We start from the raw sequence: 18859 nt of genomic DNA, 5'->3' as shown, positions 1-18859 counted from the left end.
TGGCACACCAAGACGACCCCAGGCTGGGGACGACCTAATTTTCATTTTCTCTGTTTAGCTACAGTGAAATCTGCAAGAACCAGAAGCTGTATATGCTGGAGACCTGTCAGAGGGGGACAACTCAAATATTTCCCACTAAAACAAGTAATAGAAGACAGAAAGGCTATACCCTATCAAAGGCGGAAAACTTGCAAGACCTGGAAAAACTAGGCAAGGCCGTTGAGTTCCAGCTCTTCCAGGTTTCGTGGCAAAGTCCTCCCAAATGCAGCAATTTGTCATTTATGGTTGGTCCCAAGCACATCGTTAGGGTATTTGGTCAATTGATCTCTACCCTTCAATCACTTACTGGTGATATTTAACATCAGCATGTTATTGTTTTGTGCAGTTGAGTCTATTCCAACACTGGTGGCCCCATAGGGCAGAATAGAATTGTCCCCTGTCCCCAGATGGCTTTCTAATTTTTAAGGACTGCTAGTAGTGAAGTCAGGAGCCCTGAGGGCATCATAAGTTACATATTGGCTGGCTAACCATACAGTTGGTAATTCAAACCCACCAGCTGGCTCTGTGGGACAGAGATCAGGATTGTCTGATGGATTGTCCCTCAGAAACCCACAGGGACAATTCGACTCTGTCTGACACAGGGGACTCAGTGGCAGTGGGTTTTGTTCAGGGTTCATGAGCAGAGAGGGCTGCTCACAGAAAGGTTGGCGGTTTGATTCCACCCGTCACTCTGCAAGAGAAAGATATAGAGGTCTGCTTCTGTAGATTCACTGCACCTCCCGTGATGGTTTCAAGGCCCTTAAGCCCCAGAGGGAATGGGCAGTGGTGCACCCCCAATCCCTACAGCTCTTTGGACTACACCTGCCCTGCAGCTGTGAATCTTTTCACTGCAGGCCCAAGGCTATGAGCACTGTGCCCCCCCCCCGCCCCCCTCTGCTGCAAGGGATTGCTGGCTGCCCTGGCCAGGCCCTGTGGGTTCCTGGCCCTACACTGCAGAGCTGGTTGATCAGGATCAGGAGGTCGCTATGCTGCCAGACCTGCCACCACCAGCTTTGGTCTGGACGCTCTCAGACCTGGTGCGGTGACCATCTCTTCACATCCTCCTTATGCCCTGATGGACCCCCCATCCCCAAGCCACTCCAGCCCTAGTGCTAGACAAGCACAAAGTTCCTGACTGGCTGCCAGTGCAGCCTCTGTCCGGCCCAATGGCACACTAGCAAGGCCGGTCTCCTGTCTCTAAGCCTTGTCCAGGGGGCTCCCATAAAATGTTGGTACAACAGGCTTTTCAGGGCATTTACACGGACTGCTTGTATATATGGTGTTTGCACAACATCCAAATAGAGCAGCATGCTATTTCACAGAAGTAGTACAGGATGTTATACGTCATGGACCTGCCTTTCAACTGCCATGGGACATGAAAATAAGAATGTCAAAATTTTCTTGGATAAGTTACGTAACTGCTCCCTTTGATCTTAAACCCTGAGAAAGTCTAAATATTCCCTGATGAAAATAACGGGCTGATGACAACTGTGTTTGGTCTTAGAAAGGGGCGAATAATGTAGGTCCCATCAAGAACAAGCAGTCAGATGGAAAGAGCCTGGGGTTAGGTTGTATCTGTCCCCCTCGGGACAGAGGCATCTTTAAATAGAAAGCAAGAGCATTTGCAGGCAATGAAACGAAGGGAAATTACTTCTAATCAAACATGAGGTCAACTGACTAGCTCACTTGTAATGCATTTTTTATTTCCTTTCAGTGCCATGTGCAAAATATTTGCTACACATGCTCTCTCTTTGCCTTAACAAGTCAAAAGCGGTACATCGAACATTCAACTGGTAGCCTATCCCAGGCTCAATTTACTGCTGGGTTTTCTGGGTCAAGACGATCAAAGCAGGTTGAAATTCAAAAAGGGAGTGAGTTAACTCTTTGACTTCCTGTCAGGAGAGCATCATTTCCTTCTCATTCTCCAAACACAGTGGTGTCACAAATAGGAAGCAGGGGGTACAGATCGGACCAGGTGACGCTATTAGATGTGGCGACCTCAAAATGACTCTTCATCCAATTTCTGAGTAGTGATTTTGCAGATATGTATCATTTTCTATTAAAATATCCCTGTGGTCAGCTATAACAACAAAATCATTTTCATGAGCCCAGTGTACATGTATCAATACTTACCTCTCAAACTCACAGCCATCGAGTCAATTCTGACTCTGGGCAACCCAATAGGACAGGGTCGAGCTGCCCCTGTGGGTTTCCAAGACTAACTCTTTGCGGGAGTAGAAAGCCTCTTCTTTCTCCCTTCACGTGGCTGGTGGATTTGAGCTACCCAATGCATAACCACTACAGCAGCATGTAGTAACCCTTTACTCACCCACAGAGCTAAAATGATCAGCCGGTGTACTTTTTTAACCATCTAAGGCATAGTTCTCAACCTTCCTAATGCTGAGACCCTTTAATACAGTTCCTCATGCTGTGGTGACCCCCCAACCATAAAATTATTTTTGTTTTAACTGTAATTTTGCTTCTGTTATGAATTAAGCGACCCCTGTGAAAGGGTCGTTCAAGCCCCAAAGGGGTCACGACCCACAGGTCGAGAACCGCTGATCTAAGGCATTCTGGTCAGAGCTGTCACCATGATTCAAATGATGCTTCAAGTCCCATGGTTTCACCAGCAAGAGCTAAAAGCACATGCTCTTGCTTCCATTGCTGCCAGCAGTCACTAACTTCATCAAATAGTCCGCTGTTCTACCAACAGCGTTGTGATAAGTAGCATCTGTGATCCTATGTCAATAACTTTTTTTTTGAGAAAGAAGTAGTAATTAAAGGAAGACGAAGGAGAAAAAAAAAATTTTAAGGCTTCCAGTCAGTTACTAATAATGTTGTGACTCAACATAATTTAAAATGTGTATTGTTAGTATTCATAGTCTAAACATTAGTGCATTTAAGGAGTGCATAACTGTGTTGCTAACGTGTTATTCTAAGCACTGAACTGCTAACTGTAAGGTTGGGCATTTAAACCACACACGCTCCCCAGCAGGAGAAAAGACGCTGCTGTCTGCCACCAGCAGAGGTCTCCAGAAATCCTACGTGGGGGCATTATGAGTCTCAATCGACCTGATGGCAGTGCACTTGGTTTGGTCTACTTCTGATTCCATGGTTAAAATTGATAGTAAATATTATTGAAGATTCTGGCTGGTCCACGGCGTGGGGAGGGGCGGGTGGCAACACCATGAGTGGTTTCGGTGGGGGGTAGCGATCTAGCAATGCAACTGCCTTCCCATGTCTGAGAGTTTGCCAGAACTCTATTGGCTCGTGCAAGCTGTACTATCATAAATTTCTATAAATTGCAAATGTATTTTTGGATAAAAGATTATCATCGCATCCTGTGAAGCAAACCTGAAAGCCCGTGAGATCAAAGGTGAGCTACAAATACACTTATTTTTTCCATTCCAATTTCTCTTTTTCATCAAGATGATTCCGGAAAAGTTTCTTCTCCTGCCTTAAAAACTAACGCAGAAAGACTTTCTTCCATGACATCATTTGCAGAAAGGCAATATCTGCATTTTCCCAGATCCTTCATTAGTGCCAAGAGGAGAGAAAAGAGAGGGAAAGCTTGCCTTGAGGAGATGCCAGCAAAACTGTCTGCCAGCTTCTCTTCTCAAAGTGATGATTCGTTCCTTGCGACGGTCACACACAAGCAGGACTGTCTCTATAAATACGGTCTTCGTATATGCCATGGTCTGCCCCACGGGTAATAACACCGAAATTTGGATCAATGTGTCTGTATGAAAACAGCATTCCTGTCGAGGATTTAATCTCAAACTGCAATGTTGCTTTCCGTTTCCTACCATCATTTTAAACAGTGGCAGTTGATGGGGAGGAATTTCTACACAGTTGCACCCATTTCGTATTGGTTTGATCTCACCATCAGGGGAGCGCATTCTCTCGGTGACACTCATGGTCAGTCTGACAATCACCCCCTTGCTCTCCTCTCCCAAGTAATTAGTAGAATTTGAATGTCTATTTAAGTGCACGATATGTTCTGACTAAATAAAGATATATTTAGAGTACTGGGGCAAAAGTAGAACGTTGGAGAGGAGGCCTCAACATAAGGTGTCAAAGGGGCATTAGCAACCGCCCTCCTCACTTTCTTGCTGAGTAGAATCCAGAAAGGAAGACATGTAGTGGTGCTTAGTATGAAGCGAGGGGCACGTTCTATGAACAGGAAGAAGTAATACCAAGAGATTAATCAGAGATCTACACCTGGCACTCTCCAGGTAATCCCCATATTTTAAATTTGGTACTTTACCCCAAAAGAAGAAAGAAAACCATCAAAAGCTCCACACCAAAAACACACAATCTTTGCTTGCATTTACTTGTTTTTGTTCATAAGCATTCCACGATTTATTTGATTAGGATTCAATGACAACAGACAAGTCGGCCATTATTGAACACACAATACAGTTTGCTTTCATGTAACAAAGAAAGAAAGATAATGTTGTGAAGCAGCCTGATGGTAACTCAGCAACTGGAAAAGAGCCCTTATGACTCTCATCTCTAAACTCATCTCCCAAGAACTTACCTTTTCTGATGAAACGTCACGCCTGGGCTGCTAAAGTGCTTTGTCTAGTGTCTGTGAGTTGGTTCTGCTTTCTAGGCACTGTCCTTGAGAAACCTTTGGTGGTGACCTTTACTGTTAAAATCACTTCAAGGTGAGGAGCACTGGCTTGCTCAAACTCATGTCCATGTGGTACCCAGCTTACATTGTTCACAGAAAACACTTCCTAGTATCAGGCCTCAAAGCTCACAATAAAGGCCTGGCTGTTAACTTCCAAGGTTTTGAAACCCTGTAGTCCACACGGGACCTTTTGATGGCATCTCCTCCCTCCCTCAGCCCAGTTAACCAACATCAGATTGACTGCGAAACGCTGAGACCTTGAGAAAATTAAGAATGGCCCCAATACAGTGTCTAAACCCAGGTTTTGATTGGCCATTACATTCTAAATCCAAAAAGAATATGATGGGGAAAAAAAATCAATCCCTGTTGTTGTCAGTCATCAGTAGAAGCACTAACAGCCAGCCCAGAAACCCAATCCAGAGCGTTCAGAAGAAACTGACTTAGAGAGAAAGAAAAATGACTGTGGGGAGAGCACAGACCAAGGGCAAGGTCATCTCAAGATTCCAGGGGTCAAAGGAACTTAGAAAATCATTCTATCTTGCTTCTCTATTTTAAAATGGAAATGCTGCCCCTTCTTCACTCGCTGGGTTGGCATCTTAAAACGCCGTCTCCTCACGCCTACCACACCCCTTTCAATAAGCCTCTGGCAGATCTTCCCAGTGGACCTCAGAGTTTAGCAGGCATCAGAAGCACGCAAGTTGCTTCTTAGAACACAGACTTCCAGGCCAGACCACAAATGGAGCATGTGTTTAGTACTTAGGCCACCAGTGGAGGAGTTTTACCCAAAAGTTTGCACAGTTAAAAAGGCAAAAGATAGGCTTGGGAAAGGCAAGTTTAAGTGAGAATCATTTCAGAAGGACATTCTTTCTAAAGCTTGGGGAGAACCACTGGTTAATGGTGACAGGGAGGCAGGAGGGCATTTTCTATCATTAGCTTGCAGAACTTGAAGACTTTGTCTTAGAACTTTGCACATTCCCTATAATTGGCTGCAGAAAAAGGGAGGGAGTGTCAGGCCACACTGTGTTCTTAAAAAAAAATGAAACCAGAAAATCGTCTTTCTAAATAATTATTAAAGAATGCAATGCAATATCACGATATGTATCTCTGATAAGAGTAAGCATGTTTGAGTTCCTTTGCCACGTTTTTAAAGTCCTTTCAGAGTAAGTGTTCGTCCCGCTGAGGTAAAGTTACATGCATACAAATAAAATGGCAGAAATTGCTTTTATTTTTTGTAAAAAGTGCATGAAATAATGTTTTCTTCTCTTAAAGCACTGGGTGTTTTTTTTTAAAGCAATCTATTTGAAGTGAATTATTCTGATTCTAATTTTGAATGCTTATATAAATTCCTAGGCTGGCTAAAGGCATTTTCCAAATGCCATAAATTTTGTACTAGGTTTATAAATCATATTATATCAGTGGCATGAGAGACTTTCTTTTAAGCGAAATCCGTTTTGCTTTTCAGTTTTTACATGAGCAGTTTTAAAGTAGACCCAGTGGCCTTATTTTTCAACCTTCTCTTTTTTAACTAGAGGTGAAACTAGGTCATGGTTTAGACAAATAAATGGGATGAACCAAATTTCGATCCTTATGAAGCACACGACCTGACCGATGTAGGCATCTAAAAACATGCCATTATTTATGAAACCGAACCTACTACTGCCACTGGGTACTTTCCAACTCCTCGTGAGCCCACAGAATGGAGGAGACTGGTCACAGAGGGTTTCTAACGCGGAAATCTTGATGGCACCAGCCTGCCACATCTTCTTCCCATGGAGCAGCTGGTAAGTTTAAACTGGCTGTAAGAAGGGCTGGTGGTGGGGTGGATTCAAAGCCACCAGCAACATGGGCTAGAGAAAGATGAGGGTTTTTTCTACTCCTGTACAAACTGACAGCCCTGGAAACCCACAGGGCAGGCAGCTCACCTCTGTCCTGCAGAGTCGCTCTAAGCTGGAATCCACTCCCTAGCAGTGCATTTTGAGTTTACCTTTTGGATGTACCGTATATACTCGAGTCTATCCTGACCCAAATGTAAACCGAGGCACCTAATTTCACCACAAAACATCTGGGGAAATTATTGACTCAAGTATAAGCCTAGCGTAGGAAATTGCAGCCCCACTGGTAAATTTCAAAATAAAAGTAGATACCAATAAAATTACATTAATTGAGGCATCAGTAGGTTAAATGTTTTTGAATATTTATTTCAAAGAAAAACAGTAAACTAGCTCTGTAAGTGGAAAAGAAGGTCAACAAAAACAATATGGTACCTACAATAACTTTAAAAGTACAAAAACCTTAGCTGCACCAGAGAACAGGTAAGTGGGACCCTCACTGGAGTATAAGCTGAGGGGGGCTTTTTAGGCATAAAAAATGTGTTGAAAAACTCGGCTTATACATGAGTATAGACAGTAGCTTCAACCACTGCACCAGCAGCGCTCCGCCATTATCAAATTCTTCCCAAATTGAAAACAGTCTAGGTCTTTAGAATTGGTGAAGGGTAAATTCAGGGAGACCTACCTTCTCAAGATCGGAGTGCCCAGGGAAATCAGAAGACTCCCGACGGAACCCACCTCCCCAGAGATAATGAACGCATGACTCCTTCAATCAGCTGCACAATGCAGGCAACTGACTGGGCTATCTGAAGCTCTGGCTGGGAAGGAAGATCAAGCAATGCCCCAGAAATGTCTCCATCCATAAGTACAGGATTGCGGGTGGAACTGTCACCAGACAGCGCACCAGGACGATGGGCAGTGGCCTAGAAGAGGAGAGTTGTGTTTGTCCCTCACACTAGACCCACTTCGCCCAGTGGGGAAATCTGTCAGGACTCCCCAAGAGCTAGACGGGCTGGTGGCTGTTAGGCCAGGAACAAATTCACTTGTGAGAATCTGCTGACGCCCACTAGAGTTGCAAGATCGTAAAACACATCCCACCTCTTGGTTTATTTAAACAGTCTTTGTATAAACAAGAAACAGAAGTGAAAAAAATTTCAAATTGTGTGTGTGTGTTTTTACAGTACAAATAGATCCTTGGAAAGTACTTGCCTCGAAGTCGCTATCTGGGCCCATCAGCGTTAAAGAATCTGCATGCTTCCTCCTTCTGGCATGAATCCTCCTATGAAAGGCAGCGAGCCAGAAACTCGGAGGTAAAATTAGCTTGCCTCTGAGAAAGCAGCTATTGGAAGTGGGAGAGGATCCAGGAAGCAGTGAACTATCATATAATATCGGCGATGGTTATTGAGGGTCTAGTACGTGGAAACCTCGGGTTATTTTTACAACATTCATTATTTTGAATCTAATGGCATCGGTGTTGTGACAAGATTTTGAGATCAATCAAAGGATCAGGGGAAGAAAATACTTACTCAAGGAAATAGAATGAAATTTCAACAGAAGGTTGTTGGAAGCCAGAGTCTATATACTGTCCACTATTTCCAACCCTGTCTGTGGTGTAAAGCCTGAAAGTCAGGCTCAAGTTCAGGAGCTGCTTTGGTCTTTTCTAAAGCGGGAGTCTCAAGTGGCCTTACTACAAATCCCCTTCCCAGTGTGCTCCAGAGGATTAGGTCCCCTAGCTAAACAAGCCTCCTATCACGGGACCAGGCAACAGGGACTGCTGATGTCTCAGGGGTGGTCTCAGTTCTTGGCTAGCATATGGAATTATCCAACATCCTGCCTGAGAGGCTAAGGTCACCGGGTGCTTCTGTGATGACAAAGTCCGCCTCTCATACAAAGCCCCGGATGATTCACTCAGTTCCCACGTGCACCCCCCTGTCACTGTGTGTTGCATGGCGCGTCCTCCTGCCCTGGGCTGTGAGACCATGTGGACGAGCAGAGACCCCTCTCTGACCAGCGGAGTGAAGCGGAAGCCACCTGAGCAATCTCTTCCTGAGAGAAAATAAAATAACTAATCTACCCATGACATGAAAATAGTTCTGTGTGTACATATGGATATCCATGTTTGTGTGGGTTTATGTACATAGGAGAGAGAAATAAAGATGGATGAGGAGACAGAACTGGGCATAAAAGCCAAGGAAAGGCATCGTTTTCCTAACACCCCTGGTTCTGGAGCTTTCCCTGGGGCAAACCCAGCATTGGCTCACCCTCTGATTGCCAGTAAACCACTCCATCGCTCTGGAGGCCCGATTCCTCATCTCTGACGCAGGGCTCTGAAGTCAGAATCCACTTCTGCTTGGTAACGAAGGGAGGCGTGTGAGGAGGACACAGCCGTTGATCAGAAAGGGACCTAACCGTCCACGTGGGCACAACTGGAGCTACAGCACCAACAAAAAATAATAGTCCAGGAGTCCACGTGCACACACACACACACACACACACACACACTACCGACTGGAGAAGAGAAGACCTCCTCACAAGAGAATTCTAACTGGCAAATGCAGAAGACACGAGGGAAAGGCAAACCCACCACGAGGCCAACATCACAGTAAACTTTGCTGCAGACAACGTCCATTGATGCAGGCTCACATCAGCGGGTGACAGTCTGAGGAGAGACAGGGTACCCGTTAGCACGGCTTCAGAGCATCAATTACAAAGGGAAGCACCGCAACGTCACCATGGAGAGCAGTGGCAAGACCCAGCCTTACCTAAACTGATCGCAGGGACTATCCCTACAAGGGGGCATGACAACATCACACTCCAACAGTGGGAGGCGCTGAGCAGGGCACAGCTTCCCCCCTCTGCCCAAGTCTTTCCCAGGCCTCAACCTAACCATGAGGAAGCATCGGATGAACACACACTGAGAAACGTTAGGCACAATGATTCACCAATGCTCACCACAGGAGCTGAGGGCATTATAAAAAAAGAGTAAACCGAAAGGAAACTGTCGCAGGTCAGAGAAAATTATACAGACTCAAGAAAGTGCCCTGTAGGATCCTAGATGAGTCCTGGAATAGCCGAGAGGCTTGAGAAGAAACACGAATAAAAATGCGTATCTCCTGGTTTGGATCATTGTACCGCGGTGGTACAGAGTTAGTTGTTCACATGAGGGGGACAAATTTGACTGAAACACACATGCAATTCGAGATGAACACTTAGGTTCCTGCCTCGGCGAGATGGATGGACATCGTGACTGTACCACTGGGCTCAACCAGAGCAACAGTTTTGAAGATGGCACAGGCCATGGCTGTGTCCTGCGGGGCCACTGTGAGCCTGAACCTGCTCAAAGACACCTGACAACAGCATCCCATCCGTGCTTTCCCACCTCTGGGCCTGTTGTCACCTTGCTCCCTATCACTAAGATGCCTTTGCCTCATTCCCACTGGACCAAAGTCTTCCTACCTTTCAGGTTCAGATATGACATTAGCATCACCACCACAGCCCAGGATCCGTTTCTCTCTCCTCTCGCCTTCCACAGCGCTCTGACCACACCCTCCCCAAGACACAGCACTCTCTCCTTGGCACTTCAGCCGGTGTATAAGGGATTCATTTATGCTACCGGATAAAGCTAAACTCCAAACTTACTGCCATCGAGTTGATGCTGGCGTATCATGACCCTAAGAGACAGAGTAGAACTGCCCCAGTGGATTTCTGAGACTGTAACTCTACGAGAGTAGAAAGCCCTGTCTTTTTACCTCTGGGAGAAGCTGCTGGTTTCGAACTGCTGGCCTTGCAGTTAGCAGGCCATCTTGTAACCCCCACGCCACCGAGGCTCCTCTTCTGCCAGACAGATTCATTAAACACATCACTGCTTTTATCCCACACCATGCTGGACCTGCCTGATGGTTTTAGAGGCTTAGTCATGGCTTTCTGACCGGCCCTTGATTATCATTGCTGCGTGAACCTCAAGCTCACAGCGCACTGATAAACAAGCCTGAACAGCGAGTTAGGCGTCTGCAGTGAGAGGAACAGAGAAGCTGCACAGACAGGGTGGCCACGAGTAGGAGCCAACTCAATGGTGACGAACGGAGCCACGTCTTTGCCACGAGGCTGGGAAGCTCCCCTTCGGGTCGGCCAGCGTCTTTTTTCCCCAGCATGTGTAGGGCTGATCGGGAATGGCACAGATGGCCAGGCAATAAGAAGGGCAATTTGAGTGTTGTGAACAATGGCAACAACAACAACAACAAAAATCTTGTGGCCCGATCATAAATGTATACCCGCCAGGCCCGACCTCTCCGGGCCTGGGCCTGGTCTCTGCTCGGTGCTGCATAAGCACACGTTGCAGGCAGGGCCCTTGTTTTTCTGTCCCCACGCTGGCCGTTCTCCCTTTGTGCAGTTCTCCGCCTGCCCATTAGGAGCACACAGAGAGCTTTCTGAAATCTTGGTGCCCGGGCCATCAGTTAGATGGCAGCTGTTAGGTCAGCATCTCAGAGGGTGGGTTTCAGGGATCAGGGCATTTGAGAGCTCTCTAGGTGATCGTAATGTACAGCCAAGATGGAGCGTTACTGTTTGTGGTAGTCACAGCATTACATGTGACTTGAAGCTATGGAAAAGGTAGGGGTAGTGTTCAACTTGTCGATCAAGTCACCGTCTGATGGTACCTCCTTATGGACGTGGCCTTCTCATAAGGAGGCCCCAGGCAACCTCCTCGCTCTCTGCCTTCACCTCCCTGCTGGCTGACCCTGACTGCTGCCAGCCCCACCGCCACTGGACCCACATGACTGTGCACCCACCGGCCTGTGACCTTCCTGCATGCTGCATCACTGCGTGTGGCTGCATGAGTCTGAAGAGAGATTTATGGACTAGAGTTGGACTGGGCTGGGCTGTTTTCTCAATATGTAATTACTTTTTTATATAAAGCTCTTTCTTACACATATATGAGTGTCACTGGATTTGTTTCTCTAGTCGACTCAGCCTAACACACTATTCTATTGAAATCATTTTTTTTAGCTTTGTTATTATGAAACAGGCAAGTCCAATCATTCCTCTTTTTGCCTTAGGAGATAGTTATATTCTCATTCATTCTCTCTCTCTCTCTCTCCCTCTCCAGATATGGGGTCTCACCTGCCTTGTAGTATGCCCACTAATTTAATCTCCAGGTTTCTAGGGGGCCTGACCCTTACCCCAGCAGAAGGTCTCCAGGCCATGCCCCCCCAAAATCTTCAGTGGAGTGCATATGTAGTGTGTCCCCCAAATAATATAGGACAAAGTATTTCTGACAGGGCTGACAGGTGGAAGGATCCAGTGTTTTGACAGACACGAGGTGAGAGGCAGCTGACAGCCGGCAGTCAGAATTCAGTCCTCACAACGATGCTTTCTGGAGTGCTAACTCAGAGACTGTGGTTCACTCCTTGTGCTTACGATGTGACACAACACATCGGCACCAAGAGAGAGCCGTCAGGCAGTGAGCGTGTGGGGTGGTTTAGTTGATGTAAAATGTGCTGAGGTGTCAACCAATGAAAATGCTGTGAGTCGTCAGCTGCAGGTTTGGGGGTGGGAGGGGATTTTCGGCCAGGAGATCATGAGAATCTGTGCAGAGGGGACAGCATTTAAACTGGACCAGAGTGGGCAGGACTTAAAGATGTGGGCTTAGGAGGAAGGGAAGGGCTTTCTGGAAGGGCACGGTGTTGAAGATGAAGAGGAGTGAAATTGTGGGACAGACAGAATGCAGAAAGTGCTCCCATAGGTGTGAAACTGTTCCCCATCACAGGTGGGGTTAGATTTCAACTGGTAGTTTGGCCGTCTGCTTGGTACGTTCGCAATCTGTTGTGTTAGATCCACAAGGCTGGGTACTGGGCACAGCGACCTCATGAATAAACACATCCATGGATTTCAATCCCGCAAAGCCCCCACATTAAATTGCAGCTGAGGGAACTTGGAGATAAACAAACAAAACAACAACAACAACAAGAAGTCCAGCTCTTGTGGTAGCGATAGCATTTTTCTGTGAGCTGCAAATCGGTATTTCAGCTGCCATTTCAGTATGACTATTTTACTTTCGCATGAAAGAGATGATGCCAGGCCTGTGCGAGTTAAGAGTAAATTTGAGTCTGAAGATGAGAAACATCTCTGTTAACAGGAATGGTACAATCTACACACATCATTGCTCCAGAGGGAGGGAGGGAAGGAAGGGCCAGGCAGCCCAACAGCTCTGCTACCTAGGAGCCTGGGAAGCCCTGCAGCTGTTCTCTGCGCCTGCAGCTGCAGCCATCACCATGACAACGCCCCTCCCTGGAGAGCAGCTCACATGAAAAACCACCCATCACTTGAAAATTAACGCGAATGATCCTGCATTCGCTTTTATACTGGCAAATGCAATCTTACAGAAAGATCCTTTCGAGGAGCCTATTGGGATGGGTGGAGTTTTTCATTTGGTTCTGAAGGCTGAGTGAGTATCAGAATTCCGGGAGGGGTTTGCCAAAGCACAGATTGCTCGAGGCCTAGTCCCCAGGATTTCTGATTCAGTATCTCTGAGCTGAGACTGTGATGCTGATGCTACAGCCTGTCTAGGACCTCCCCCTGAGAGCCACTGGGTTACAAAACAGCATCATCTGGACATAGGCTTCTAGCCCACTGTGGCTATGCAAAGGGCCCACCTCACATGGTGTGTTATGATGGGTAGACTAGAGAAGCAAATCCAGGGACACGCATATGTGTGTAATAGAGAATTTTATATCAAAGAGTAACTGTATATTAGGAAAACATCCCAAGCTAGGCCAGATCACATCCATAAGTCTGATATTAGCCCATATGTCCGATACCAGTCTATGAATTCCTCTTCATACTCATGTAACACATTCAATGACACCGAATTCAGGAAGATCGCAGGTCAGTGGGTGGAAAATCTTGTGGATCCAGTGGTGGTGAAAGCATCTCAGTGCTGGCGTGGGGTTTCCACGTGGCTCCTCCAGCTCCCAGGGCTCTGGCTGCCATCAGCTTCGCTCCATGTGGCTTGTCAACAGGAATGTCTTGTAGGGAGATGAAGCAGAGAGAGCGTGTGCCCCGCCTCCAGGGAGGAAGACAGAAGTTCGCATAATCCTCAGGAGAAGGTCATGCCCACAGAGAGGCCTCATTGGTTGTGACCTGATAGACAGGATAAGCGCCACCACATCCCTCTTAATAGTCTGAAGTTGACACCAGATTATGTAACTACCACATGTGGGTCCTAGAATACACTGACGGAAGTATTTGGAAGCAAAGGGACACCAGGCCTGCAACTTTACTCTTAGGGCGTTCAGGGAGGGGAAGTGCATGAAAGCTAGCTGAATAGAAGGAGGAATCAAATGTCCATGTGCCCAAATGTCAACATTTGGAGAATCTGGAAGAACAGCACATACATGCTCACTGTCTTATTCTTGCAAGCACTCTGGTTGCTTAAAATAAACAGTTAGCAAGTTATTGCCATAAAGAAAGTTATGGATTGTCGTCTAGACCCGCCCTCTCCAATATGGTAGCCATCAGCCACATGCAGCTCTTTAAACTTGAATGTGTCACCTGTCCTATCCAGCTCGTCAGTCTCACAAGCCATATCTGAAATGCTCAAGAGACACAGGGGACTGTTGTGATGTTGACGGTGCCGCCTCGTTGGTTCTGACTCGGGGTGACCTCATGTGTAGCAGGACGAAGCACGGCCCCATCCTGCAGCCCCCTTACCATCTACCCTTTGTGGGAGCCAATCGTTGCCACTGCCCCCCTAGTTTACCAAACACAATGTCACTCTGCAGGGAGGGACTGGTCCCTTGTGATAACGGGCCCAAAGTATAGGAGATGAGGTTTCAGCATCTCACGTCTAAGGAGCATGTCTTCCTCGGAGACAGATTTGTTTGCTCTTCGACCAAGCCAAGATTTATTTACTAGGCCTCTTCAACACCATAATTCAGGAGCAGCCATTCGTCCTCCGTCTTCCTTACACGTTGCCCTGCCCTTGCGTGCATATGAGGTGACTGAGAGGACCGTGGCTGAGGTCAGGCCCTTATAGCAACCCCAGGACAGAGGAGAAAAGACCACTGACTTGGTGGCTAGCAGCCCGACGTTGACTCCATGGTGGATTGATATGTGGTGGGTCAGCTACACTGAGTCTTCAAAGTCACATCTTTGCTTTTTAGCACTTTAAAGAGATCTTTTGCAGATTTGCCCAGTGCGATGAAGACAGTTTCATTTCCGGACTGCTGCTTCTATGAACATGGATTGCTTGCAGACCCGATTAAAATGAAATCCTTGACCACTTTAATCTTTTCTCCATTTATCATAAGGTTGCTTTGGCCCAGCTGACGGGTCCAATTGTGGGCATTTTTGTTTTCTCTGCATTGAGTTGTAACTCCTCCTGAACGCTGCAGTCTTTGTTCTTCCTCAGCAAGTGCTTCACGTCCCTCTCACACTCAGCACACAAGGTGGTGTCATTTGCATCCTGCAGGTTGTTGGTGAGCCTTCCTCCAATCCTAGGGCGTTAGTTTTCTTCATGCCGCCCAGCCTCTCAGGTGATTTGCCCAGCATGCATAATACATAAGGATGGTGACACCCACCTTTCCTGATCTTAATCCATCTCCACGCAGAGTCCCCTTGTTCTGTTTGAATGTCTGCCTCTTAGGCTGGGTACAGGCTCCACAGAAGCACAATTCCATTCTTGGCAATATTATCCATAGTCTGTTATAATCCATGCAGTTGAATGTTGTTGCATGGTCAATAAAACACAAACATCTTTCTGATGTTCACGGCTGAACATCAACAATGATATCCCTTGTTCCACACTCTCTTCTGAGTTCAGCCCAGCTTTCTGGCTGCTCCCTGTTGGTGTACTGCTGTAACCATTTAGCTTCAGCAAAATTTTCCTTGAATGTTATATTCACGACTCCCCACCCCTCACCACCAACTGTCAGCAAGTTGATACAGACTCATGGTGACCCAATATGGGGTTTCTGAGGCTGAGAATCTTTATGGAGCAAAGAGCCGAGTGGTGAGCCGTCTGACACCCACCCAACAGCACCGCTGGAGCTCCTGGGTATTAATGATAGTGTTAGACAGTTTCTGCATTCGGTTTGATCATCTTTCTTGGTAGCAGATGGGAATATGGATTTCTTCCAGTTGGCCGGCCCGGCAGCCATCTTCCCAATTTCTTGTATAAGCTAATGAGTGCTTCAGCTTTGCCCCAGTTTTTGTTTTTTTTTTGTATATTTCAACTTAGTATTCCATCAATGCTTTCAGTTCAGCTTGGACTTCTCTTCCTTCTACACCCTCTGTTCTTGCTCATACACTGCTTCTTGAAAGGGTCGGATGCCAACCACTTCCTTTTGCTACAGTGCCAGGGGCTACCATATTGGACAGTCCCTATTGGACAGACCACTTCCGTCATCACAGAACAGAAAGATGTATTGGACCGTGCTGCTGACTGTTTAAAACATGTGACGACCAAGAGTGGGTCTTTGGAAATTTCAACATGTCGAAAACAATAGCAGCATTGTAGTAAGTAGTTCAACAGCAAGAGTCAGTTGTTGCAGAAATAAGATTACTAAGTGAAGGGGGTAGAGGAAGGGGAATTGTTAAATTCTAACAGCTGGATCACAGTGTAGCTACATATACAAGTTGCTACATCTCCCGATGACAGCTACTTAGCTGTCATTTAGCATGGGTTCTTGGCAGAGTAGATATTTAGTACTACCACGTTGTACGCTTCATCGTCTTGCTGATTTCCTTTACAATCCACTTGCTGCAGAGGGAAGTAGACATCCAGGTCACCTGGGTTTGTTGTCCCTCACGGCCCACCCTGCCCCTACCCCCACCCCGACGTTCCTCCAAGCAACAGGGTAGGCTGAACTGAGGAGGCTGAGCTGAAGGGCAGTGGCAAGACTGGCTAGCATTCAAATTCACTCTGTTTTAGTCTAAGTTGGTGTTTGGTTTCCTTTTGGGTGTTATGCCAGCTAATCTGTAAAACAGACCAACTGAATCTTTCTGGCTTTTCCCACTCCTTGTGAACTGATTCCCTTTCTCCTGCCTCTCAAATAACCAGCACTTCAGGGTGTATCTGGTTGTGTAACATTTCTGACCCTAGGAGGCCCACCCTCCACCCTTAAAAACATCGTCCTCCCCAGGATCATTGCTTTGGGATCGCAGCAACCTCCAGGGAGTAAGCTGACTTCATCCAGTCTTAAAGCATGGGAATCATCCCAAATTTTCTCAAGGTACTTTGGCAAATCCTGGTTCCCAGAATGTTCTAGGAAGTCATTATTTTTATCATTGTTATCTTAATTTTAGCAAGGTTAATTTGTGGTGTTCTTTGTCTGCCATCACCCACGTCACCTACACCACTTCTCTCGGGATAAAGCCACAGGTACATAGAGGCTGTGCATGTCAGCTCCCCCTCTTGCCCCTCTCCCACCGCCCTCACGGTCACTTGGGGCTCAGAAAAATGCATAACTGTGACTGGGAGGGAGCGAGAGCAGGGAGTAGCAGGGAAGCATGTGTGTAAGACTTCTTAAAAAGGTATATTCATTTCTTAAAATACAGGTCCATCCACCCTCCAAGTCAGGGGGAAGGGGAACTGGTTCATTAGAAATATGCCGGCAGATTACATAGAAATGACTGTTCTCGGCTAGATGCTAGGAGGACCCAAGTTCTTACGATTCTGCTTGTGGCTTTCTGGTTACACTTTGGAGTTATTGGGGGTTGTTTCTGTTTTCAAAAGCGGAAGCAGTGCTTCTGGTGGAGATTTTCAGCAGGGCTCACTGCAGAGAAGGGCGTCTCACCTCACAGTACTCGGTGATGATGCAGAAAGTGTGGTGCTCCACAAAGCTGGCGTAGAACTTGACAATGGCCGGGTGGTCCAGCTTGGAGAGGAGCTGAGCCTCCAGGTTTGCCTGCACCGTCTCGTTGGGATTGAGTTCCCCGAGAGAGATCTCCTTCAGGACCTTTCTGAAGCAAAAACACAAGAGCAAAAAAATGAGTTTTAAATAAATTTTCAGCTGGAAAACACAATAAATGGATGTAAATGAGGGGGGTGCGGGGCCACCTAACTAAGGTGCAGCCGTGACCCGCTCGCTGTTCTGGAATTGCCTGGTGGTGTGCTGTGTCTCCTGTTGGCCCCTGGACCTGCTTTCCTGTCCGCGTCAGTGACACCACTCCCCAAGGCCTCCGACCTCCACACTGAGAGCTCTGTGGTTTGGGTCAAAGGGCAGCTGGAGTTCACCTCAAGCAGCTGGGCTGGGCTGCTGCTGCTCTGTCTCTCTAGAAGATGTCTCCATGTCTCTGTTGTCTTTCTCGCATTTTCTTTGGCTTCATTGTTTCTCTATTGGGGGTGGGGGTGGTGGTGTGGTGTGGTGTGTGTGTGTGTGTGTGTGTGTGTGTGTGTGTGTGTGTGTCTTTACCTGTCTCTAACTTCGCTGTCTTATCCTCTCTTTGCACATCTCTCTCTGTATCTCCTCTCTGCCTGTGTGTGTGCGTGTTTGTCCTCCTCTTTAAACATTTCCATCTTAATAGTATTAGTGCCAATGTCTATTTATTTAGCTTCCTTTTTAAATTCTCCTTTGCATATCATATCCTATTGCCCCCAGTAGTAAAGGGAAGAACCGATTTAATGGAAAACATTGATAGAGGCATGTAAGAACTCTAGCCCGTCTACCTCATGAAGTCTCTCAATCACTCATTTTAAAATTTGAGATAATTCAATGAAGAGTGGACCAAAACATGATCTCATCCCATCTAAGGAGAAAAAAAAAAATGTCTGATAAACAAACTAATTACAGCAGCGTGGTGTAAACTTGCTTGCCGGGGAATGCACTCGGGCTCACCAATTAGGTGTGCAGACAGATCAGATGCTGCTGATTAGACATGAGCGTCGGCTGCTCATTAAGACGAGTTCTGCAGGCCCACTGCTGGAAACCACTTTAGGAAAATGCTCTTTCGGAGCTAGTACCTATGCATGGTAATGAAAATGTATTTATAGTAGAATCTCTCTGAATTAAAGTCCCCTTAGCCAACGCCTGGCTTCATCCAGGTCCCTTGGAGCAGACACTGACAGATGTCCCTGCGGCACAGACTGCCAAGGGGAGGTTCACCCGGCCCCTCCGGCCCTCCGTGAGTTCCGCCCTCCACTTCAGACCTGCCTTAACCTGCTCATCGTTAGCCAGCTCCTCCTGGGTGCTCCCAAACCTCCTCAGGCCGGTTGTACTTACTGTGCTAAACATGTCACTTACGTAGGACGTGAACAGCTGAAGAATGCATGTGAGCCACTTACTTGGTCCCGAAAAACTTGACCAGGAATGGCAAGTTACACACACACACACACACACACACACACACACACACACAC

General features: G+C 46.8%; 1 protein-coding gene across 3 annotated transcripts in view; it reads right to left on the bottom strand.

The window, feature by feature from the left end:
- The window catches only part of NEK11 (NIMA related kinase 11), a 295896-nt gene that overhangs the window by 213777 nt on the left and 63260 nt on the right, over positions 1-18859 (bottom strand). For all 3 annotated transcript variants that reach the window (XM_030887665.2, XM_045297456.1, XM_045297457.1), the window contains exon 3: positions 17298-17463. In XM_030887665.2, the coding sequence (XP_030743525.1) occupies positions 17298-17463 (166 nt within the window). The remainder of the gene's footprint in view (positions 1-17297; positions 17464-18859) is intronic.

This window comes from Echinops telfairi, unplaced genomic scaffold (assembly GCF_000313985.2).
Source record: "Echinops telfairi isolate 266 unplaced genomic scaffold, ASM31398v2 ScPeMD7_7420;HRSCAF=8458, whole genome shotgun sequence".
Taxonomy (NCBI): Eukaryota; Metazoa; Chordata; class Mammalia; order Afrosoricida; family Tenrecidae; genus Echinops; species Echinops telfairi.
The sequence above is the reverse complement of the archived record's forward strand: the minus strand, read 5'-3'. Positions and strand labels throughout refer to the sequence as shown.